Source organism: Genypterus blacodes, unplaced genomic scaffold, assembly GCF_046128005.1.
Source record: "Genypterus blacodes isolate CSIRO-AG114 ecotype Tasmania unplaced genomic scaffold, CSIRO-AGI_Gbla_v1 ptg000119l_1, whole genome shotgun sequence".
Taxonomy (NCBI): Eukaryota; Metazoa; Chordata; class Actinopteri; order Ophidiiformes; family Ophidiidae; genus Genypterus; species Genypterus blacodes.
Window position 1 is genome coordinate 311,947 of NW_027466922.1, and position 17,501 is coordinate 329,447.

At 44.3% G+C, this 17,501-nt stretch overlaps 1 protein-coding gene and 1 long non-coding RNA gene across 6 annotated transcripts in view; both read left to right on the forward strand.

Moving 5' to 3' along the window:
- The window catches only part of rxraa (retinoid X receptor, alpha a), an 85,543-nt gene extending 77,997 nt beyond the window's left edge, over positions 1 to 7,546 (forward strand). For all 5 annotated transcript variants that reach the window (XM_076162038.1, XM_076162040.1, XM_076162037.1 and 2 more), the window contains 3 exons: positions 1,428 to 1,519; positions 2,770 to 2,875; positions 3,307 to 7,546. In XM_076162038.1, the coding sequence (XP_076018153.1) occupies positions 1,428 to 1,519; positions 2,770 to 2,875; positions 3,307 to 3,454 (346 nt within the window). In that variant the 3' untranslated portion in view covers positions 3,455 to 7,546. The remainder of the gene's footprint in view (positions 1 to 1,427; positions 1,520 to 2,769; positions 2,876 to 3,306) is intronic.
- An 8,168-nt stretch (positions 7,547 to 15,714) lies between these two features.
- On the forward strand, positions 15,715 to 17,265 carry LOC143009947 (uncharacterized). The gene is made up of 2 exons (XR_012964751.1): positions 15,715 to 15,778; positions 16,166 to 17,265. It is a non-coding gene; the product is annotated as an uncharacterized LOC143009947 (long non-coding RNA).
- The last annotated feature ends 236 nt before the right edge of the window (positions 17,266 to 17,501 follow it).

Sequence of the window (17,501 nt, forward strand, 5' to 3'; positions counted from 1 at the left end):
ATTATGGATTTCCATGAATATCTCCTGATCTAATTAAGACGCAGATATTGTTCCTGTTAAGACGGGAAGATATTCAAGCTCAAGGAGTCAGATTATTAAAGTTAAATCCTGTGTGGTGCTAGAGGGGAGTGAGGGGGAGGAAGGTCTGCAGTTTGTGCTTTCTTATTGCAATCCACTTAAAGTAATGAGATTAGATTACATTAGATGGACTTCACAGCAACAACAGCGTCTCAGAGACAAGCAGACAAAGAATACAGAGATAGAGATGAGGAACACACACACACACACACTGCAACCTGTTGTTGTTGTTGTTGTTGTGTGTGATCAATGAAAGCAATAGCAGCAACTATTTATGGACTCCAATCATCAATCCGTACATGAAGCTCTAAGCAGCGAGGGTCACACAGAAACACTGAAGTGCTGCAACAATGTGGAGGAGAAGAGTCTGTGCACACGCCGTTCATGCTGAAATGAGCCGACGAGCTCCATGGTGACGCTCTCACTGACGTGTTCAAGGTCTGACAGGCAGAAATCTCACTCCAGTCTGCAGCGTGTGTTCAGCTGAATCTCTCCCAGACCGGAGCCGTGTGCTGGGTTTGGAAAGGTGCAGGGAGAATCAATGTGTTCCTGCATTCTGTGTCTGCACTCTGTCTTCCTCTCCTCCATGGCGGCTCCTCGGGCTGCGGCGCCTCTCTCTCTGTGCAATCATCTGCTTAGCCAGAGGATGCATTACATCTCTGCATTAAGATACACAAGGCTGATAATGTTTCTTTATCTGCTCCTCCCTCTGCGCCGTAGAAAATGAAGAGGCTGATTAACTTAAACACTCCCGAGTCTTTCTTTTTTTTTTTACCGCTGTTGTTCCTCGGAGCAAATTGAATTAGAATGAGCTGAGAGCCACAATTGACTTTACTATCGGAGAGAGAGGGAGAAAGAAGCGGAGCGAGAGGGAAAATAAAGGGAGAGCGAGCGAGCGAGGGTGTCAAGGAAGGGTGAGGAGTTCAAATGACTCCACGCAGCGACACGCCCACCTGTGATGTCACACACAGACAGTGGGAGTGTTCAGTGTCGGATTACAGCCGGTGTTTACTCTGTGGCTTCTGTGGCTTTCCCTTTATGAAAGCCATGTACTGAATGTAATTACTCTGCAGAGCTGTAAACTTTTCCAGTGATTTAAGTGCGTCTGTGTGTACGGGCGTGTGAGCACGTCTGTGTGTGTGTTTGTTGTATTTTAAGTGCGTTTGAGCCAAAGTGCAGTGGTTGAGGGAGCAACATATGGGCAGAATGTACAGGAGGTGGAGGATATAGAGGAGGTCTAGTGTGTGATTACTGCCACGCCATGCAACCAAATGAGAACCAGATTGAAGTTGTTCCTTATTTTTGCAGGATCCACATGTTTGACTTGTTTTGTCTCTTTTGCCTCACAGAGTCCTCACAGAGCTGGTGTCCAAGATGAGGGACATGCAGATGGATAAGACAGAGCTGGGGTGCCTTCGAGCGATCGTCCTCTTCAATCCAGGTACGAAGGACTTGAAGGTCGAGACTCAAACCATCTTTAAGTCTGCAATAAGATCTGTATGTAGTTTATACTGGTGACCTCTGACCTCGACTCCACAGACTCCTGTACTGTCTAAACTTTAAATTAAGGTACACAAGAGTTCTTGATGGTCAGTGGGTCACAGGTTCAATTCACAGTGTCACTTGTTACGGTGCCGTTTGTATACAAGTCCTTCTGCAGTCCATCACGTTTACGACCTTTGACCTGCCCCTCCTATTTGACTGAGTGGAGCTATCAGGACTCTGTGTTGGACTGGATTTCACCTCTATGTTAGTTGAGGGTTATGATTATGGTTAGTTTAAAGGCCTAATGGTTCTGTTTCTGGTTGGGGTCAGGGTTTGAGACTCAACCATGCTGCTCAGTCTGTCTTTGAGCCCCAATTGGTCCAAACCTGTTCCTGTAGCTTTAATGGCTCAGTGTAATGCTTTGCTGGCCTCCCTCTGTCCCTCAGAGGCCACTGCAGACACACAGATCCCTCTGCGTGCCACATTTGGTTCGGTCCACTTACAGCACACAGACCTACTGGTTGACAGTTCACTTCTCAGCCTGATTCTCTTTTTAATGTGGGGCTGTGCTGGTCTGACCTGCCCACAGAGCCGGGGTCAGGGGGTGGAGGCTTTATCTTCCCTCTCACACCGTGACCCAGTAACAGCAACAGTCATTGTTGAACACTGTTAATCAGGAGGTTTGTCCTGGAATGAACCTTAAATTAGTCACGTAAGGACATTACAGACTTAATTGGACTAACACAGAATGTTGTGGCACGTGGGTCAGAGGGGTTAAAGCTCATCTCCTAAGTTTGCACTGGTCTACATTCCTCATAGCCTAGCATCACAGAGCCCAGTGTCACACACACACATGCGCACAGGTGTGTTCACTCTTGGTTCAGTCCGGTTCAGTTGAGTTCATTCCCTCTTGGTTTGCTTTGTTGGGCAGCAATCAAAACCACGACACCAAGACCAGTATGAAGAAGTGGTTTTGGTTTAATCCCAAATGAACAAGTTAGTTTGTAGTAAGAACACGATCCAAACGCGTTCTGAACCTTCTACGAGCCAAAAGCAATACGTGATTCTGCAGACATTTCCATAGAGTGAATTCAAATTCAGTGTGTGTGTGTGTGTGTGCGCAGGTTTGCTTGGTGTCTGGCCCCCTTGATCATTGATGTTCTTGTGTGTGTGTGTGTGTGTGTGTGTGTGTGTGGGTGTTCACAGACTCTAAAGGTCTTTCAAACCCAGCCGAGGTGGAAGCGCTGAGAGAGAAAGTCTACGCCTCGTTAGAAGCCTACTGCAAACACAAGTACCCCGAGCAGCCTGGCAGGTAAGGGTGCAGTCCACCACTGATGGAGTCTACTGTACGTGCGTTGTTGTCCAGGGATTTGCTCTGTACGATGCAACACAGATGCAGGAGCTCTGTGCTCTGTGTCAAACTATGTAACCTATACGGTAACTAAACACACAAGCTCCCTCGGCAACCGCTATGTGACGCTCCGAGGATTCATCTTCAGTGTGTTTGGAGTTATGACACAATGGAAATACTTTCAATGTTAATACATGTGAGCATAAAACAGCAAGAACTCTGCTTTATCTTAACTTCTATGTTCTCAGTGCTGTTTGATTCATTACAATTTACAATTTACTCAAATAAAACATCAACAACAGGCAGCATTTAGTGTTTTTACCTTAGTGATTTGTGAACACTTGTGTTGTAGTTGTGATGTGTAACTTGTCTCCGCTTGTGTGTGCTGGCAGGTTTGCAAAGCTGTTGCTGCGGTTACCAGCCCTGCGCTCCATCGGCCTGAAGTGTTTGGAGCACTTGTTCTTCTTCAAGCTCATTGGCGACACGCCCATCGACACCTTCCTCATGGAGATGCTAGAAGCTCCTCATCAAATGACATAATAGTGGACAGGGGATGAGCCCTCGTTCCCTTCCTCCTTTCCTCCTCCTCCTCCTCCTCCTCCCTCAATCGGACCTGGATGGGGAGCAGGGTCCTGTAAAGCCCCCTGCTCCAGCAAGCGACAGATCACGTGATGATTTTGGAGGGAGGATTGCGGGGGGCGGGGCCATTGGGCGGGGCCACTGGGCGCCGCTCCCTCCCCGCCCCCCCTCCCTCCCTCTCGTCTCTCCTCAGATCCCTTTGATGTGTTTCAAAAGAATGAGTTCATCATGTCTCTGGGTCTGTTTTATACCTTGTAAAAATATATAAATAAGAAATATATATATGAGAACCTCTAGACAACATCAGTGGACTGAAATGAGGACAGACTGAGGATGATAGAAACGTATTGAGCCATTTGTTTTCGTCTTTGCTTTTCTTAACCTCGACAAGTCAGGCGGAGACGATCAGGTGGAACACACAGTTACGCTCGCAGGAATTCAAAGCGGTGGTGATGTCACATCTGGACACAGCACAGCATCGTGATCGGGACAATCGTCTTGGACTTGAGGAGCCTCAGGCTGATCCTAGACTTGGACCTGAGCACTCTGGCTGTCAGGACTTACACAAGGGAGGGACAGCGGCGACAGTGGGGGGGGGAGGGGAGGGAAGGGGAGACGTCTGCTCACCAGAACTCATCAGTTCCTGCCCGACTCCGGTGAACCAGTCGGGTCCTGCACTAGCTGTTTTCAAGGGGACTCGGAGGTTTGTCAACAAGGCTGCCAGAGCTCAACTCAGGTCTCTGCCCAGTTCCAGCAAATCAAAGCACGTCTCATTCTAGCAGCACTGTGGAATACTGGGGAGGACGCTTCAGTAGTTGGGAGAACTCGATGCGGAACAATCTCTGCAGCTCTTTCTGTTGTCGTCTTCAGCTTCACAAAAGCTTTAAGCTCCACGGGCATCACTGGATGTTCTGATAATCAATGGACGGTGCAGGAAAAAAAAAAAACTTGCCGGGCTATTTGGAACGTTCGTCACAACTCTACGAGGCAAACTCAAACGGCTCTGTGTCATCCAAGGCGATACCGCGGGGAATTGCACTGCCATCAGAGCTGTGACGGCATGACGTCGCCGTGCGCGCCGGCCCTCTCAGCTCCTTTCATCCTTCCCTCCCTCGCTTGTCATTTTCTGTGAATTTCAGCACACCATTTACACCTCCACACTCAGTAATCCCTCTGCTCGGCGCGGAGGATTCTAGCTTTAGAAACACCTCGTATCTACCTGTACAGAGAGTTACAACCACACACAGTATTGATGGTATTTTCATTTACAACAGCGATGCACAATTACCTCGGTCTCCATCCCTCAGACTGTCGGTTCCTGAGACTCATCCAGTTCCGTATACAGTGTGTATGTGGGAGAAGTGCTTGTCAATGCAGCCGAGCCATTGTTTGTTTATTTGTTTGTTGTTACTTGGCACTTAACCTCATGACAGTGGAGTCGGGTTGTTTCCCAGAGTGTGATCTACCTCTGAGGAAGACTCGGGGCCCAGGAACACCCTCATGTTGAGCCTCTTCTTTCTTTGGGGGTTTACACGCTCACTCTCTGCACTTCTCTGGACAAACCATGTGTCATTCAAGTCCAACTGAAATATTGAAATGTCTCCTTTTTATGTATAAATATGCTTAATGCCCATTTTCTGCTTTTTGGTTCCTTTTTTTCTCGACATGCTGCAGCTGCTGCACAACTATGCATCGATTGCGTTTCCAAAGATTGTCCACAGAACAAAGCATCGTTGGTGAAACCGATTTGATACCTTTAACTGGACAAAAGCAGTGATATGAGACGTGGGTCCATTGGAACGTTGTGATTCCTGGTCAGGAGTAAATACCTCAGACACTTTTGTCTTTGACCGTCGTTCTGTATTTACAAATGTATTCATTTTCCCTGCAAACTAAGGGTTTATTATGGCACATTGGAGCATTTCTCAGCTATTGCGACACCTTTGGCAGTGGAGAATCTGCAGTAAATCCTGCCTCAGATGTGCCAGTAGCCATGTTTCCATCCAGGTTTGGAATCAAATCCAAGCAAATGAATGAAAAATCACAAAATGAAACTGAATTGGAGCACAAATATAAAAAGAAAGTCACTATTTCATTTTTTCAAAAGACAATTTACACCCCTGAAGCAAATGTTTTCTACATTTTTATATTTCTTCAAAGTTTGCATTAGATATGGTTTGGTGGAAACATAATAACGGATAGGACCAGCAGCCAATGAGCCACAATACAATGGAAACATCTAGAAGAAAACATACTTCAAGGTTCCTTCTGAGTCCAGGTTCCTTCTTATGCCTGAAAAATAAGGAATATTCTGAGGTGTTGACTCCTACCAGGAAACCACTGATCAATCAACCGTGGGAGCAGTGTTCCAGACGTTCAGCATGTTAGAGGGCTTCTAATGGGGGAAGTGTGTGTGTTGAGCTGTGAAACTGATGCCCACATGCCCTCATAGTGTCTCTGTGCGACAAAACAATGCCAACAATGTAACCGTTTGATACACAACAGGCGTGATTGGAACATAGAGGAGTTTGGACAAGACGGAGTGAGCGATGTAGAGACTGTGGAAGAGCTGTGACCTCCCCCTAGTGGAGGAGAAGCGGAACTGCAACGTTACTTGAATTTTCTACAAGTATTTAATCAGACAAAAAAAAGATGGCACTTTTTCACTGCGTCGTTATCATCCATGTTGGTGTTCACATTGATCAGACAGAAACCTCAGTGTTTGTGCTCGTGAAGACTGAAAAAGTAGCAATAATTCCAGTTTGAGCTATTGGCTTTTCTTATTTCTCAATTAACTCCAAACCATCCAGGTGACAGTATTGACTGCCAGCTCTGAGCTCAGTTTACAGTATTTGTAGTCTTTAAAAGAAGCAACAAAAGGAGAAATTTGCAAGGAAATTTTCAACTCAATGGCAAAGGGGAATTTTATTCTTGCCGGAATTTCACTGTCACAACCTTTTCTATACGACTGCATATGGTAGATTTATCCAATTCTGTTTTTTGGAGGATATTGCCGATCTTCCGCCTGCTTTTTCAAATGAAATCAATTCTTTCTGGAGAAGCCCAAACTTTCAATGAAATCTGCTCCGGTTCTCTTTAGTCTGACGTCTGGTCTTCATTGTTTTGCTGTTAGTTTACTGTGACTGGTGACGCCGGGTAATTTAAGCCATAAAGTGGAAGTTGTGCAAGCTCACTCCCCTGTAGGAAAACGGAGAGAAGGGTTTTTAATGAGGAGATACAGAGAGAATCACCCAGATGGAACGATTAACTACACAAATGCTTTATAACATAAAGCTCTATTTTGTTTATATGTATATGTGTATATATTTATAAATATATATCTACAAATCTGTTGAATATTTCCGATATTGAAAGAGGGAGAAGAGTCATTCAGACTAAACTGTTCCGCACCAACTTTTCACAAATGTAAAAGGGTTTTTTGAGCTCGGCATGGAAATTCAATCGACCAGCAGAAACGCCAGCAGCTCTAAACTCAGAAGAACCAGCGCTCAGCTGTTCACGGGACCTCAACAATGATCAAAAAGGAAGAAAAAAAGGACTTTAAACCCTCCAAACTGTACGTGTTGCTTGGCTGTTGTATGTTTTAAACTTGTAATCAGGAAAAGCTGAGCTTGTGACACAATCACTGCTTTCTCTGTTGCATAGACGGTAAAAAGGTTCAAGTAAAAAAAAACACTTGGAAAAAAATCTATTTTTGTACAAAGGTAATTTTATCCCTGGCTTATGTACTCTGTTCTTTCCTCTTCTGTGGGCTGTTGTATACATTGTGGAAAATGTTGATTTGAAAAGAGAAAGTCTTCAGGCGGAGGAGCGTCAGCAGTGGCACTTTGGTTTCTGTGTCGCCTTTTACTTTGCTGTTTCTGTTCCACCTGTTCCACTTTTCTGTCGCTGCCAGATGGGAACGTTGTCTTTCATTTATATTTTTGTCTATTTTTAAGGAGATTGAATTTCATCATCTGTTCTTTGTGGGTTGTTCTCTGATGGTCTATCTTTCATGGACAGAAAAAAGGTTATTAAAAAACTTAAAGTTTACCTGATCTGAGGGATTTTCTGTTCTTTCGTGACCTCCATCAAGGTTTTACATCTTTCAGCTTTCATTTGACATATCTAGATCCTGTGTATTTGTGGAAGGAACTCTACGAAGGTTGGGTCATCTAGGACATCTCGTTCTACTCTGTTGTGCCACTTACAATCCAGTAGAACATACAACAAGCCTTTGCTCAGCCACAGAAGCCTTTATGGATCATATTTTTGCATCTCTGGACTATTTGTAGATAACAAATTAGAATATTTAAGTACTAAGTGACATTTGCCCACACTCCTAAGATTAAATATTATTATGTGAATTGTATATAAAAATGACTAAATTCCCACATTTTGATTAATGACGAACCCAATGTCGCTATCTTGGATCAAAGATGGACTGTGAGGAACTTGATGTGATGTTTTGCTGGAGATTCTCCCGCTGCTGTGATTCACATTCTGACCAGAGAGAGAGAAACCATCTGCAGTAGTGACAGATGACAAACTCAAACATGACTTCAACAAACTCAATGCTGTGGTAAGAATCTTCCAAAATACTTTCTGGAAAAAGTTTTTTAGCCCCCTTAAGATAGAGATACAGACTCTAAACCAACTCCCACATGTTTCTGGGGGCCTGAAGGGCACCGGGCCACGTTTCAGACCTCAACCTCAAACCCTAGACCCAAGACCTCCATCCACCTCTAAGGTTTGGAAAAATGTTCCCACAAACGATCCACAGAAGTGTCTCCAGAAAGTGTCCAGCAGCCTGTTGAGGCCCTCTAGAGTTGATCATATGGTGGATGCGGGTTAAGTTCAGGTTGAGTCTCTTGTCCTCTACAGATAAAGTTGCCTTGCGTTGCCTCGGGCTCGGGCTGTGGTAAAGTTCTGAGATTATCTTAGGTTTTACTGCTGTGACAACCGGTTTCTACAGTCAATATTAAAGAGAATAAGGATAAGATGTCTGATGCAATATTTAGTGGCATTTCTCAGGCCATTTAGATTTGAAGCCCCGCCCCTGCTCCGCTTTATAAAGGCTTCTGATTGAAAGACGTTCAGTGTGGGTGGAGGTAATGCGCCATTAAGCTGGTTTGCTAACTGCTAATAAACCGTAAAGAAGAAGGAGAAGAAGTTCAGCGTGAGCAGCAGCAGCATCTCGACGTGACACTTGGACATCTGGCAGGTAAATACAGATCAACTTTGATGCTGATTTTTAATCACTTTATTTTTTTCTCAGCCGTTCATCAAATTACAATTGTTTACATAAACAGACTGAAACAAAGTCTGCCTCCTCTTCTTCTCTACATCCTCTTGCTTCCTGTCACCTCTTCTCTAATCCCTCCTCCTCTCCTTCACTCCACAAAGTGACGGCAGGCTCTGCGTCTTGAACCCAACAACTCTTCAACAGATGGCATCACTGAGCTGGTTGATGGCGGCGTCCTCGCTCCTCCTGATGGCAGGAAACTGTTTGGGCGAGGGACGTGCTGGAAGAAGGTGAGTCCAAATCTGTCACTAACCCTGAGTCTAACCCTTTGTCAAAACCTGGGAACATGCCACTCAATCCACATAGACCAGACCCACTTTATGGAATGTGTCACCATGTAGAACCACCAGTGTATCAGTGAAGCTGGGAAGTTTCTAAGGAACATTGCTGATGTCTACACACTTTGTACAGGGAAAATAGAATGATCTGCATGTAAAACTAAGCTCTCTGTGTGTGTGTGTGTGTGTGTGTGTGTGTGTGTGTGTGTGTGTGTGTGTGTGTGTGTGTGTGTGTGTGCGCGTGCGTGCGTGCGTGCGTGCGTGCGTGCGTGCACGCGCGTGCATGTGTTTCTTTGGCAGTTTGGCAGAGAGCGGACAGTTCTCTCCGCCTGTAAACGTCCCACAGCAGCAGGTTGCTGAACCTAAACTAAAGCCTAACATGAATGCTATAGATTATGTCATCAACACAGAAATGTACACAGACAGGTCGATGATTGAACCTAGGAGAAAGGAGGGCAGAGCTAGGAGTAGGAGTCGTAGAGGGGGGGGGACGAGGAGGTGGAGGACTCCGAGTAGTAGAGACAGGGAAAGTACTGAGAGAGGGGAAGACACAAATCAATTAAGGCCCCCAAAGGTTAGAGGTCTTCTGATTCAGATCAAACTGATTTAAAATGATCTGAAATCTGCAACGATCATCTGAAATCATGCATGCATGGAGGGAAATCAAACATTTCTTCTTCTTTATCACTTTACCTTCATTCACCTTCACTGTTGGGATTTGTTTCTTTGACAGAGCGACGCTTTTGAGTTTATAACAATCTGGACATTTCAGACAAATGTGTGTTTTGTGCGTTAACACAGCTGTAAGTTTGACCTCAGCGGGTTCAAAAGTTTAGAAGAAGAAAACTTCTGGTCTGTTTGTGGTTTCATACATTTGCCAGTGAGAAAAGGAAACACATGGAAGCTGACTTAATTACCAAAATAAGAGCACTTGTGTATCTGCCTACATGTAAAGAAAGATGAGGAGTACAAATTGAAGATGTTGATGTACAGTGAGATGTTACAGGGAGTTTAAGCTAGAATGTGAGCTCGTCTCTGTATCACTTCCTAATATTTGTGTCTGACCAATGTAAACATTTAACTCTTTCTTGTTCTGTCCTATCACAATAAAGCTTGGCTCAGCATTCAAACCTGCTGTCTTTTATATAACAGAAAGGACTGAATGAAACTTTAATAAACTCAAGACTATAAGATCCAAAGAAGTGTCTCCAGAAAGTGTCCAGCAGCCTGTTCAGGCCCTCTGGAGTTGATCAGATGGTGGATGTGGGTTAAGTTTGGTGTTAGATAAGCATGTTGAGTCTCTTGTGCTCTACAAATTAAGTTGCCTTGCGTTGCCTCGTGCTCAGGCTGTGTTAAGGTTTGGAGCTTAGCATAAGTTTTACTCCTGTGCCAACCGGTTTCCACAGTCAATATTAAAAAGAATAAGAATAACATATGTCCCTTTTTCACCCAGCCCTGTTTCGGTCAGCAGTTCAAACACCTATTTCAAATCTTTTCGTTTTGTTTTTGCAGCATCATGACAGAATGAGATTAGATCTGGGTTGTTGGTTGTTTGAGGTGTTTCTGTTACAGAGAGATGTTGGCACAGTGAGTGTGCAGCATTTGTGATAGATTAAAGTGAAAAAGGCAGGTAAAACATCAACTAGATCTGGATTTAATTTTATACTATATTATTTTAATCAGAAATCTAATTTTAATTATTTCAACTGATGTAATTATTTCTTTAATTTACAGATTAACTTTGACACTCAGTTTTAATTGGTTTTCTATTTTTCAGCCATCAAATTTGAATTGTTTACTCAAACAGACAGAAGCAAAGTCTGCCTCCTCTTCTTCTCCTCTACATCCTCTTGCTTCCTGTCACCTCTTCTCTAATCCCTCCTCCTCTCCTTCACTCCACAACGCAGCCTTCAACAGATGGCGTCGCTGAGCTGGTTGATGGTGGCGTGCAAACATCCCACTGTCACAGTTTAATGACAGTAGCTTTAACTCCTCCAACCTGAAGAACATGATAAAGCCCGACACCAATGCTAAAAAGGTTATTAACAGAGGTCGAGTGTACAAAGGCAACATGGTTGTTGTGGCCAAACCTGATCCTCCAAAACATTCAGAGCTCCGTGTTCTTGAGGAAATCAGTGACTGGGACCCCACAGGAAACTTCCTACTCATCTACTCCTACCTGTCCTCATGTGGTGGAACGTGTACAAATCCAAATAACCCATTCAAAATTCTGGGCTTGATTAAAAACTGTACTACACGTTGGGGAGGTAATCTTGCCTTTGTGTTTACAAAGGTATTTGACCGGACGAGGGCAGGTGACTGTATAGAGGTGAAGGATTCGATAAGAGCTCTAAAGAATCTTGCAAATGCTAGTCTCGGTATGAACAACATATTCCATTGTTACAGACTAGGAAAAAAGTTTCTGTGCAGCACCTGCTCATCAGGTGGAGGGATTGCAAATCACTGCATTTATAATAATGTAACAACGCAACAGGGAGGAAGCACAGGTCAAAGTTCAAGCAGAAGAAGAAGAAGTCTCAGCATTGAGCAGGACAGCAGCAGCAGTGGAGGGAAAGGTGGGAGGAATGAGTGCAGAACTAGAAGCAAGGAGAGTAGAGAAGGGCCGAGGGAGAGCAGAGATCCAAGTCCAGAGCGCAGAAGTGAGAGGAAGGAGCGCAGAGATCAGAATAGGGAGCACAGAGCTAGGAGCAAGGAGCGCAGAGATCGACCAAGGCAGCGCAGAGGTGGGAGAAAGGAGCGCAGAAATCCGAGTAGGAGTCGGAGTAGGAGTGGGAAGAGCAAGCATAAGAGGAGGTCCAACAAAGGTTAGAGGTCTTCTGATTCAGATCAAACCGATTTAAAATGATCTTAAATCTGCAACGATCATCTGAAATCATGCATGCATGGAGGGAAATCAAAGATTTCTTCTTCTTTATCACTTTACCTTTATTCACCTTCACTGTTGGGATTTGTTTCTTTGACAGAGCGACGCTTTTGAGTTTATAACAATCTGGACATCTCAGACAAATGTGTGTTTTGTGCGTTAACACAGCTGTAAGTTTGACCTCAGAGGGTTCAAATGTTTAGAAGAAGAAAACTTCTGGTCTGTTTGTGATTTCATACATTTGAGATTAAGAAAAAGGAAACACATTGAAGCGGACTTAATTACCAAAATAAGAGCACTTGTGTATCTGCCTACATGTAAAGAAAGATGAGGAGTACAAATTGAAGATGTTGATGTACAGTGAGATGTTACAGGGAGTTTAAGCTAGAATGTGAGCTCGTCTCTGTATCACTTCCTAATATTTGTTTCTGACCAATGTAAACATTTAACTCTTTCTTGTTCTGTCCTATCACAATAAAGCTTGGCTCAGCATTCAAACCTGCTGTCTTTTATATAACAGAAAGGACTGAATGAAACTTTAATAAACTCAAGACTATAAGATCCAAAGAAGTGTCTCCAGAAAGTGTCCAGCAGCCTGTTCAGGCCCTCTGGAGTTGATCAGATGGTGGATGTGGGTTAAGTTTGGTGTTAGATAAGCATGTTGAGTCTCTTGTGCTCTACAAATAAAGTTGCCTTGCGTTGCCTCGGGCTCAGGTTGTGTTAAGGTTTGGAGCTTAGCATAAGTTTTACTCCTGTGCCAACCGGTTTCCACAGTCAATATTAAAAAGAATAAGAATAACATATGTCCCTTTTTCACCCAGCCCTGTTTCGGTCAGCAGTTCAAACACCTATTTCAAATCTTTTCGTTTTGTTTTTGCAGCATCATGACAGAATGAGATTAGATCTGGGTTGTTGGTTGTTTGAGGTGTTTCTGTTACAGAGAGATGTTGGCACAGTGAGTGTGCAGCATTTGTGATAGATTAAAGTGATAAAGGCACAGAGTTTGCTAAGCTACACTCAGGACACATCACATAGTAGATACATGAATAGATCTAAGTTTGACAGACACATACAGGTCTGATCACAGAGACAGATTCACTCACAGGGACAGATTTATCAACAATGTGTTCACTTCATTTGGTTTAATAACACTTAATTAAAGGGTTGTTATTATTATGGTCACACTTTTCTGAGTTTATTAAGTTTAATTACAACCTCCAATTGAATTAAAATTGTCCCATTTTAATGTAAAGATGTTATTCTTTGTATTTGATGTCTTCATTGTCTTCAGATATGATGAAACTCCCACTGCCAGGTAGAATTGGTGCTTTTTCTCTCCTCTTTCATGGGAAAAGAGTTGAAGCCACGCCCCTGCTCTGCTTTAAAAAGGCTTCTGGTTGGAAGATGTTCAGTGTGGGTGGAGGTAATGTGCCACCAAGCTGGTTTGCTAACTGCCAATAAACCATAAAGAAGAGGAAGAAGGAGAAGAAGAAGAAGGAGAAGTTCAGCGTGAACAGCAGCAGCATCTGGACGTGACACTTGGACATCAGGCAGGTAAAACATCAACTAGATCTGGATTCAAATCTAATCTTAATTATTTCAACTGATGTAATTATTGCTTTAATTTACAGATAAACTTTGACGCTCATTCAACCAGTTTTCTTTTTTTCAGCTGCATATCAAATTTGAATTGTTTTCAATTCAAATTTGAATAGTTTGAATAGTTTGAATAGTTTGAATTGTTTAATGCAGCCTAAAGGGGGCACGAGCCAGTGCCTTCTTTGTGCCGGTCCCAAGCGTGGATAAATGCAGCCGGTTGTGTCAGGAAGGCCAGCAGCCTAGGAGCAGGATTTAAGATGTTCTATCATGGTGCTGCTGGTGGGAAAAGGAATGGGGTAGGAGTTATCTTGAAAGAGGAGTTTGTTAGGAATGTTCTGGAAGTGAAAAGAGTGTCGGATAGGTAGGACGTGAGTTAGAAGAGAAGGAGAAATTCTGGAGTGAGTGGGATGAAGTCATGCAGAGTATCCCCACAGGTGAGAGAGTGATGATTGGAGCAGACTTCAATGGACATGTTGGTGCAGGCAACAGAGGTGATAAGGAAGTGATGGGCAGGTCTGGTATCCAGGACAGGAATGCAGAGAGACAGATGGTGGTATACTTTGCAAAAAGGATGGAGATGGCTGTAGTGAATACTTTCTTCCAGAAGAGGCAGGAACATAGGGTCACCTATAAGAGCAGAGGTAGGAGCACACAGGTTGACTACATCTTGTAGAAGATGTAATCTGAAGGAGATTAGTGACTGCAAAGTAGTAGCCAGACAGCATAGGATGGTGGTGTGTGGGAGGACCCTGGTGGTGAAGAAGATGAAGAAGACAAAGGCAGAGCAGAGGACGAAGTGGTGGAAGCTGAGAAAGAGGTTAGTTAAAGAAGAAGTGGGACACTGAAAGATGTGCAGCAGGTCAGGGTGGTGAAGGATAAAGAGGGAAATGTATTGTCAGGAGGCAGAAGTGTGATAGGAAGATGGAAAGAGTACTTTGAAGAGTTGATGAATGAGGAAAATGAGAGAGAACGAAGAGTAGAAGAGGTGACCGTTGTGGACCAGGAAGTACCAAAGGTTAGTAAAGGTGAAGTGAGGAGGGCATTGAAGAGGATGAAGAGTGGAAAGGCAGTTGGTCCTGATGCAATATGGCTTCATGCCAAGAAAGAGTACCACAGATGCAGTATTCACTTTAAGGATGTGGATGGAAAAGTACAGAGAAAGACAGAGGGAGCTTCATTGTGTCTTTGTAGATCTTGTAAAAGCTTGTGACCGGGTACCGAGAGAGGAACTGTGGCACTGTATGAGGAAGTCTGGAGCGGTAGAGAAGTATGTTAGAGTGCTGCAGGACACGTGGAGGGAAATCTGGAGAGGTGGAGGTATGCACCGGAAAGAAGAGGGATGAAGATGAGTACATGTGTGTGAATGAGAGGGACACAAGTGGAACAGGGAGGTTACAGGGAGAAAAGATAAAGGAGGTGGAGGATTTTAAGTACTTAGGGTCAACAGTCCAGAGCAACAGAGAGTGGAAAAGAGGTGAAGAAACGTGTGCAAGCAGGTTGAAACGAGTGGAGAAAAGTGTCAGGAGTGATGTGTCATTCAGCAAGAATGAAAGGAAAGGTGGACAAGACAGTGGTGAGACCAGAGAGGCTGTACGGTTTGGAGACAGAGGCACTGAGGAAGAGACAGGAGGAAGAGGTAGAGGTAGCAGAAATGAAAATGTTGAGGTTCTCTTTGGGAGTGACAAGGATGGATAGGATCAGGAGAGAGTACATAAGAGGGACGACACATGTTAGATGTTCTGGAGATAAAGTCAGAGAGGCCAGGCTGAGATGGTTTGGACATGTACAGAGGAGGGAGAGGGAAGCTATTGGGAAAAGGATGCTAAGGTGGGAACTGCCAGGAAGGAGGCCTAGAGGAAGACCGAAGAGGAGATATATAGATGTAGTGAAGGAGGATATGAGGTAAGTTGGTGAAGGATGACTTGCTGTGGTGACCCCTGAAGGGAGCAGCCTAAAGGAAAAGAAGAAGATCAAGTTTGAATTGTTTACTCAATTAGACTAAGAAACAAAGTCTGCCTCCTCTTCTTCTCCTCTACATCCTCTTGCTTCCTGTCACCTCTTCTCTAATCCCTCCTCCTCTCCTTACAACACAGCGTTCAACAGATGGCGTCGCTGAGCTGGTTGATGGTGGCGTCCTCGCTCCTGCTGATAGCAGGAAACTGTGTGGGAGCTGTGGACCAGAACCGGCTGGCTTAGGTCGTAAAGGCCGTCAGGAAACAGTGAGTCCAAATCTGTCCCTAACCCCGAGTCCAATCCTTCACCAAAACCTGTGAACATACCAATCAATCCACATAGACCACACCCACTTTATGGAATGTGTCACCATGTAGAACCTCTGGTGTATCGGTGAAGCTGTGAAGTTTCTAATTAACGTGGCTGATCTCTGCAGACTTTGTACAGGGAAAATACTAAAATACTACAGTAAAATGGAATGGTCTGCATGTAAAACTAAACTGTGTGTGTGTGTGTGTGTGTGTGTGTGTGTGTGTGTGTGTGTTTGTGCGTGTTTGTGCGTGCATGCGTGCGTGCGTGCGTGCGTGCGTGCGTGCGTGCGTGCGTGCGTGCGTGCGTGCGTGCGTGCGTGTGTGCGTGTGTTTCTTTGACAGGTATGCAATAAGCGGACAGTTCAGTCTGGTTGCAAACATCCCACTGTCACAGTTTACTGACCGTAGCTTTAACCCCTACGACCTGATGAAGATGATAAAGCCCAACACCAATGCTATAAATGATATTAACAGCGGTGGAGTGTACAAAGGCAACATGGTTGTTGTGGCCAAACCTGATCCTCCAAAACATTCAGAGCTCCGTGTTCTTGAGAACATAAGTGACTGGGACCCCAAAGGAAACTTCCTACTCATCTACTCCTACCTGTCCTCATGTGGTGGAAAGTGTACAAATCCAAAAAACCCATTCAACATTCTAGGCTTGATTAGACGCTATGTTCCACTTTGGAAAGGTAATCATGCCTTTGTGTTTACAAAGGTATTTGACCAGCCGAAGACAGGTCCTCGTATAAGGGAGGTGGATTTGAAAAGAGCTCTAACGAATCTTGCAAAAGCTAATCTCGATATGAAAAACATATTCCATTGTTACAGACCAGGAAATGAGTTTCTGTGCAGCACCTGCTCCTCAGGTGGAGAGATTGCAGATCACTGTATTGATAATAATGTAGCACCGCAACAGGGAGGAAGCACAGGTCAAAGTTCAAGCAGAAGAAGAAGAAGTCCCAGCATTGAGCAGGACAGCAGCAGCAGTGGAGGGAAAGGTGGGAGGAATGAGTGCAGAACTAAAAGCAAGGAGCATAGAGAAGGGCCGAGGGAGCGCAGAGATCCAAGTCCAGAGCGCAGAGGTGAGAGGAAGGAGCGCAGAGATCAGAATAGGGAGCACAGAGCTAGGAGCAAGGAGCGCAGAGATGGACCAAGGCAGCGCAGAGGTGAGAGAAAGGGGCGCAGAAATCCGAGTAGGAGTCGGAGTAGGAGTGGGAAGAGCAAACATAGGAGGAGGTCCAACAGCGGTTAGAGGTCTTCTGATTCAGATCAAACCGATTTAAAATGATCTTAAATCTGCAACGATCATCTGAAATCATGCATGCATGGAGGGAAATCAAAGATTTCTTCTTCTTTATCACTTTACCTTCATTCACCTTCACTGTTAGGATTTGTTTCTTTGACAGAGCGACGCTTTTGAGTTTATAACAATCTGGACATTTCAGACAAATGTGTGTTTTGTGCGTTAACACAGCTGTAAGTTTGACCTCAGAGGGTTCAAAAGTTTAGAAGAAGAACACTTCTGGTCTGTTTGTGATTAAATACATTTGTGAGTGAGAAAAGGAAACACATGGAAGTGGTCCAAATGAACTCTATTGATCATGTTTCTGGGGCCTAAAGGGCACTGGGTCACGTTTCAGACCTGAGCTTGAACCCTAAAGACTAACCTCCATCT